General features: G+C 35.3%; 1 protein-coding gene across 1 annotated transcript; it reads left to right on the forward strand.

Moving 5' to 3' along the window:
• Positions 1-5,568: 5,568 nt before the first annotated feature.
• On the forward strand, positions 5,569-6,531 carry LOC100030291 (olfactory receptor 6K6-like). Its single transcript, XM_001379801.5, has one exon. It carries the CDS (start codon positions 5,575-5,577, stop codon positions 6,529-6,531), a length of 957 nt encoding a protein of 318 aa, XP_001379838.2. The 5' UTR covers positions 5,569-5,574.
• Positions 6,532-8,277: the final 1,746 nt, after the last annotated feature.

Below are 8,277 nucleotides of genomic sequence, written 5' to 3' on the forward strand. Positions count from 1 at the left end.
CTTCCAGCTCTAAATCCTAGGATTTATAAATGTAAACATTTCTGCTGTCCGGGGTGATTCAAGTAACATTATATGGAACTGGTAGATTTACATGAAAAAGGCTGGTTTGATAATAGTGAATTTGGTTTGATAATAGTGAATAGCAATAAATTACTAAAAGGTAAAGAATGTTGGGAAAATGGATAGAAATGAACAAATCTGCCATATCTATATATAGTGAGAAAGAAAGAAGAAAGAAAAAAGAAAAAAGAGAAAGGAAAGGAGGGAGGAAAGGAGGAAAAAAGAAAGAAAGAATGAAGAAAGAAAGAAAGAAAGAAAGAAAGAAAGAAAGAAAGAAAGAAAGAAAGAAAGAAAGAAAGAAAGAAAGAAAGAAAGAAAGAAAGAAAAAGAAAGGAAGGAAGGAAGGAAGAAGGAAGGAAGGAAGGAAGAAAGAAAGAAAGAAAGAAAGAAAGAAAGAAAGAAAGAAAGAAAGAAAGAAAGAAAGAAAGAAAGAAAGAAAGAAAGAAGGGAAGGAAGGACGGACGGAAGGAAGGAAGGAAGGAAGGAAGGAAGGAAGAAAGAAAGAAAGAAAGAAAGAAAGAAAGAAAGAAAGAAAGAAAGAAAGAAAGAAAGAAAGAAAGAAAGAAAGAAAGAAAGAAAGAAGAAAGAAAGAAAGAAAGAAAGAAAGGAAGGAAGGAAGGAAGGAAGGAAGGAAGGAAGGAAGGAAGGAAGGAAGAAAGAAAGAAAGGAAGGAAGGAAGGAAGGAAGGAAGGAAGGAAGGAAGGAAGGAAGGAAGGAAGGAAGGAAGGAAGGAAGGAAGGAAGGAAGGAAGGAAGGAAGGAAGGAAGAAAGGAAGAAAGAAAGAAAGGAAGGAAAAAAGAAAGAAAGAAAGAAAGATGGAATAGTCACAACAATCCTGAGTGTGGTAGGAAGGCTTAATAAAAAACTGAAGAAAGAGATAAGGAAATCATTTAGAATTGTTAATGAAAAACCCAAAGGAGAATTGACAAATTATAAAAGAAGGTGGAAAATCTTAGCCAAGTACTGGACATCTTGAAAAAGAATATGAGGGACAGATTTTTTTTTAAATCTATGACACAGTAAGATTTTTTTTTTTTAAATAAAAACTAGTAGGGGCATTTGGGTAGCTCAGTGAATCGAGAGCCAGGCCTAGCATGGAGGTCCTGGGTTCAAATCTAGCTTCAAACACTTCCTAGCTGTGTGACCCTGGGCAAGTCACTTAAGCCCCATTGCCCAGCCCTTACTGGTCTTCTGCCTTGAAACCAATACACAGTATTAATTCTAAGATGGAAGGTAAGGGTTTAAAATAAATAAATAAAATTTAAAACTAGCGATGTCCTTAGTGAAGCTTCCCATGAGAAAATGCCTTCTACCATGAAGACTTCTGGCTTAGAACTGCTTGAGAGTACTGAGCGATTAAACAACTGGTCACACAAAGCCAATATGCATCAGTCAGTAATAGAACCCTGATATTCCTAACTATAAGACTGATTGACTATCTGCTAAACCATGCTGCTTTGTGAAACCAATAACTGCCAAAGCAAAATCAGAAAACAACAAAACTAGAAGAATGTCAGCTGTAGCAGAGGACAGATCACTCTACTTGGTAGTTAGGGAGACTTGAGTTCACATCCAGCCCCAGACACTTACTAGTTATGTGACCCTGCGCAAATCATTTAACCTATATTTGCTTCATTTTCTTCAACTGTAAAATGTGCATAAAAACAGCACTTATCTGCCTCCTAGGGCTTTTGTGAGATTCCAATGACATAATATTTGTAAAAATTATTTGCATAAAGTCTGGCATATAGTGGGTTCTATATAAATGCCTTTCCCACTCCTCATTCCTTTTCAATATGTGAGGGCACTCAAACATGGTGGTAGTCATGGTGTGGGGAGGAGTAAGAGAGTAAGGTGTTTTTTTTTCAGTTAACTCTATACCACTAACCCAATTCCTCTACTGCAAATATGAAATTTGTTTATATTTATAGTCACACTTTTTTTCTTAGTAGTATTATTTTGAAGAATGGGACTGACTAGGTTCCAAGGTTTAGTCTACCAGGTAATGAGTTTCCATTCTTGTGAGTGGTCCCAAAGCTCTCCTTGAGAAAATTCTTACTGAAATAATGCAGAAGAAATACCTATACAAACTGTGGTGGAGGGGTGGAAGGTAAGGAAATAGACTTCTCTTACTTGTACATGGAAGCCGGACCTTAGTTGCCTGCCAAGAATCTTTCCTTTCCCCTGAATGAGTCAGCTGTTAAGTGTTAGGAAGTGCCAGCCCAGAAGTACCAGCTGCCAGATTCATCTTCCTAATGTATTGTTCAAATCACATCACTACTCTGCTCAAAAAAAATTTAATTTCCCCTCATTGCTTTATGGAATAAAGTTCCCTTTGGGGGGGCATATAAGGCCTTACAGAATCTGCTTTTTAATTAAAAAGAAACTTTTAACTTAATCAGTAACAAACAGGGCATTGCAATCTAAGAGCTTTTTTTTTTTTTTAAGAAAAGGGATTGTAGAAGAAACTATGAATTTGGATTTTTGCTGTCATTTAAAAATCTAAGCTTGTCAAGTTAAAAAACAAAATTTTCCTGTTAGTGTCATCTTCTGATTTTTTTCTTCTGTGCGTATTATTTTATTCTATCAATGTTTTGGTTTTTTTTTTTATCATATCTGTCACTTCTCATTGTTATCCTTCCCTTGTAGCAAATAACTATAGTCAATCAAAACAAATCAACAAATTGGCTGAATACAAAAATGTATGCCTCATTCTACAATTCAAGTCCAAGGGTCAGTAATCATATGGCCCAGGGGGCATGTCTGATCCTGTTCTAATCTATTATCTTTCTTTTAGGAGGTGAGGAGCGTGATTGAATCCTCAATTTTCTGAAATCCTGACTGGTTGCTACATTTATGAGAGTTCTGAAGTCTCCCAGGGTTTTTTTTTTCCTTTACATTGCTCCTTAAATTTATTCTTCTGGTTCTGATCATTTCATTTGTTTGGGTTCATGAATATGTTTCTAACTCTTGTTCTCACATATTTGAATCAATTTCCTAAATGGCACTGATAACAGACATTTATCAGCAATATTTACTGCAAAGATCTTCCCCAAGTAACTGCTTCATTTCTAATTCTAATTGTATTAATTGTGTTCAGTCAAAACTGTTTCAATTTTATATAGTAAAATGTTCCCTCCATTTTAGTTTCAATTCTCTTATTCATTTATTTAAAAATTCTTTCTCTAACTCTAGGAGAAGCAATTGATAGACAGAAAGACCTGAATTCAAATCCAATCTTACTCACTTACTAGCTGTGCAGCTCTGGGCACGTGATCCTCTTTTTGCTACAGTTTCCTCATCTATAAAAACCAGGTTAATAATAGATATCTACTTCCCAGAGTTGTTGTAAGAATCAAGTGAAATTGTAATTGTAAAGATGATGATGATGATTATTATTCCAATATGTAATTATGCCCACAGGGCTTTAAAAGATTGCATGCTCTTTGATTCAGCCATACCACTACTGGGTTTGTACCCCAAAGTGATTAAAAATGTTTGTACAAAAATATTTATAACCTTGCTCTTTTTTGGTGGCAAAAAATTGGAAAATGGAGGGATTTCCTTTAATTGAAGAATGGATGAGCAAATTGTGGTATATGATGGTGGTGGAATACTATTGTGCTAAAAGGAATGATGAACTGTTTGATTTCTATAGGAATTGGAAAAACCTCCATGAACTGATGAAAAATGAAATGTGCAGAAACAGGAGAACATTGTACACAATGAATGAAATTCTGTGGGACGATAAAATGTAAAAGACTCTGCTAATAATAGCAATGTAATGATCAAGAACAATTCCACGGAATTTATGAAAAAGAATGCTATCCACATCTAGAAAAGAACTGTGGGAGTAGAAATATAGAAGAAAAACATGTGATTCATCACTTGGTTATATGGATATATGAATTGGGGTTGTGGTTTTTAAAAGATTATTCTATTATAAATATGAATACTATGGAAATAGGTTTTGATTAATAACATATGTATAGACCAGTGAGATTGCTTGTCAGCTCTAGGATGGGGGAGGGAAGAGAGAAGGGAGAGAACATGAATCATGCAACCATGGAAAAAATTCTAACAAAAATAAAATAATGTGGAAAAGCAACAAAGACAACAACAATTTTGTATTAAAAAAAACATTGTCTTCCATTCTCCTCCAAGTTTGTTTATAATAATACCTTTCTATTTTGCTCATATTTCCATTTGAATTTTATTTTTTATGGTGTATAATTCTGGTTTGAAAAACTAATTTCTCTGAAACGGTTTTCTAATTTTTCTAGACATTTTTTGTTGATTCATAATCTGATTCTAATCTATTTTTCAAACTCCATAGCACTCCTTATGTAATAAGAATAGTTTATTGTAATTTGTTGAGATTGTTCTAAAATGTTCAAATTACGTTCATTGCAACAGTCTTATGAGGTAGGTATTGCAAGGTAGGTATTACTCTCATTTTACAAACCAGGAAACTGAGGCTCAAAGAGTTTATGATTGATTGCTGGCATAGAATTAGAAACTGTTGGAAACAGGACTCAATTCCAGGCCTTTATTCTGGTCAGCACTCTAAACCATTGGCTAGTTTCTCTTCCTGAACACATTCATAATTTTGTGCATTTGTGTCTTTGTTCCTGCTGTTCTTTACATGTGGAATTCCCTTCCCTTTTTCATAGAAATCCCAGCTGAAATGATATCCTATTTATGTAGCCTTTCTTTTTGCCTCTGGTCAGATATTATCTCTGCTTTCTTTGAGCATTGAAGGGATCTTGTTTTTAATTTTCCTCCCCTGCCATCGAGTTGTATTTTGCATTATTAATATTTACTACATTTCCTATATCCTTTCACCAGATTATAATTATCTTCCTTGAGATCAGGAATTATATTTAATTCATCTTTGTACTTCCCCTTTGACTTCAGTGCCTCCTATAGAGGGGGACTTAATAATAGTTTGTTGAATGAAGGAAAGAATGAGGAATAGTAATATTTTATTCTAACATTCTTCAATATTTCTCAATAATCAGGTTTGAGTTTCCAGAACCATAGAGTCAAGTTGTTTAGACACTGGTCCTTTGACTGATGCTTTCTCCTTTATATATGTATTTGTATACATATGTGCATATACACATATTTTTTCTTATTTTAAATCTTTATCCCCTGAAACCCCTTTTAAATAAGGGAAGGGTCAATATGAAGATAGAAGTCATTAGGTAGTAGAAAGCAGGCAAGTTAAGAAGCCTGACTCTTGTATGTTTTCTTAATAATGCAAAAGCTATCATATACACTTGTTTCAATGTTTATTATCATCTGGATAAGATAATGGTTCATTGGAAAGAGGAGGATTGCTCTATTTGCGAATTTCATGGTGTGCTTGGTTAGAACTAATAGTGTACATGAAAGAATCGACCAATTATCTAATCAGAGTAAAAATTGGCAAGCATATCTCATTCTCAAGATTGGAGTTCCAGAAGTCTCCATGTCTCTTATTTTGCTTTCAAAGGTCATGTCACTAAAGGGATGGAGAATGAGAACCAGACGATGATTATTGAATTTCTCTTCACTGCATTCCCCCATTTCCAAGATGGTGGCTGTCCTTTCTTCATCCTCCTGCTCTTCATTTACCTATTCATCATTATAGGGAACTCCATGGTTTTTGTTGCTGTCGTTCTAGATGTTCGTCTCCACACACCCATGTACTTCTTCATTGGTGTCCTTGCTTTCCTGGAGATTTGGTACACCACAACCACCATCCCAAAGATGCTCATCAACCTAGTTAGTGATCAAAAGACCATCTCCATAGCTGGTTGTCTCCTGCAGATGTACTTCTTCCATTCAATTGGCATAACTGAAGCTTATCTCTTGACTACCATGGCCATTGATAGATATCTGGCCATCTGTTATCCCCTCCGCTACCCAACCATCATGACTCCACAACTTTATACTTCGCTGACTTTGGGCTGTTGCTTCTTTGGCTTCCTTACTCCTCTACCTGAGATTACTTGGATTGCCACACTGCCATTTTGTGGTCCAAATCAAATTCACAACATCTTTTGTGACTTTGACCCCATACTGAACCTAGCTTGTGTTGATACCAGCTCTATTATATTAATTAAGGTTGTGGACATTATCCATGCCATGGAAATCATCTCAGCCATTACATTGGTTATTTTGGCCTATATCCAGATCATTGGGGTGATTCTGAGGATCCGATCATCTGAGGGGCGCCACAAGGCCTTCTCCACCTGTGCCTCCCATCTTGCAATTTTCTTGATCTTCTTTGGGAGTGTAGCTCTCATGTACCTGCGCTTCAATGCCAAATATTCCTTTATTTGGGACACTACTATTAGTCTGATGTTTGCTGTGCTATCTCCTTTCTTCAACCCCATTATTTATAGTCTGAGGAACAAGGAGATTAAGGGGGCCATCAAAAAATATTTGTGTCAATTAAAGATTTTTACATGCTATTCCACTTAACTGGTGAGGTAGCTACTAGAAAATGGAAATTAGAAAGCTTTAGCTACTGTGCTTCCAACGTGGAAGCTATATCTATCTATTTTCTGGTTTCCCTGGCTTCTTTCATGTCCCAATTAAAATCCCACCTTCTACAGAAGTCTGAAGTCTAAATCCCTTTTAATTCCAGTACTGTTCCTGTCTTGATTATTTCCTATTTATTCAAGAGATAGTTTGTCTATATGTATTTGTTTGCTTGTTGTCTCTATCATTAGATAATGAGCTTCTTGGTGGCAGGATCTTTTTTTTTTTTATCTACTCTGTATCCCCAGACTTCACAGAGTGCCTGGCACATAGTAGGTACTTAATAAATATTTATTCAATCACTGACTACATATGTATGAGAGAAAGAATATTGTCCCAATACTTATTTTATCTGTTAATGTATAGTAGATGGTGACCTCAGTCTTTCTTTTTTTGTCAGTCTGTTAAATAGGCTCAAAAATAAACTAGAAGAATCAATAATCAGCACTACCAAAATTAGAAAGAAAGAATTGACAATTTTTTAGTGTCTGACCTTTGAATCCAAATTGAGATCTTTTCTTCCCAAACATATTTCTGAGGTTAGGGATCAGAAAGGCAAATGTCACATCCCTCAGATCCAAGTGAAGTTTTGCAAAGTTGTATGAAATTTCTATTGCTAAATCTGATCAGCTCTTATTTTTGGAGAAGAGTGATACAGATAATTCAAAATGGCAGATAATATGATAGACATGTTTTTATACTTATATTTGGAAGGAAATTCAGTTAACGTTCTGGGAATTTTACTAGTAAAAGTATGAGATGTATGTCAACATTTTATAATCAGTAAACATTTATTATGCAACTCATATATGCCAGCTAGTATGTTTATGAGGCAGCCAAGATATAATGGAAAGAATGTTGGCCTAAAAACAAGAAAAAACCGAGTTTTAAAACCATTTGCTGGTCATATTACCCTGGACTAATCACTTAGTCATTCTAAGACTCAGTTTCTTTCTTATAATATGAAGAAATTAACAATTGTACTATATAACTCACAGGGTTGTTTTTGAGAAAAAGCATTTTGTAAATGGCAAGGAACTAGAGAAATATGAGATCTAATCAATACCATTATTATTTCATATTGAGATATGCTAGAAAGTTTCCCTGGAATAGCCAAACTTCTAAAAATGGGGGCAATATCTGGGTAGATACAGGGTTAGCCTATAAGTAACTGGATTTTCTCCTGATGACTTGTCTAGCAATTGATACTTTCTGGGGGTTTTTTGATGGGGTTATGGGGCAGGAGTCCAAGTCTCAAAGACCTATCATCCTGGAATAGTTACCTAATCCCTTGGCATGGAAATTTGCTAGACTGTTTTGTTGGGACATCCTGGCCCCAGAAGAAAAAATGCAATCCTTGGCTTTGATAGGAAAACTAGAATATGCAATTTAGTTATGAGCTAGTCCCTTCATCAGAAAGCCTTAAAGGGTCCATTGAAAATGATAATTAATTTAGAGAAAGTAAAAATAAGCTGTCCCAAGAAAAGGGCTGATAAAGATGTTCCTAAAATAACAAAAATAAACCAAGAAAGCTCATAAAACCCTCATCCTTAGCAAAGATATGTCTGTCAAGGTTCCGAGATAGGCAAAGATTAGAATCTACCTGAGGATACCTGGAGGATAAAGAAACCCAGGGTCTGCAAACCATTGACCAAGTATTTATTAAGAGTTTTACCACCTGCCAGG

Source organism: Monodelphis domestica, chromosome 2, assembly GCF_027887165.1.
Source record: "Monodelphis domestica isolate mMonDom1 chromosome 2, mMonDom1.pri, whole genome shotgun sequence".
Lineage (NCBI taxonomy): Eukaryota > Metazoa > Chordata > Mammalia > Didelphimorphia > Didelphidae > Monodelphis > Monodelphis domestica.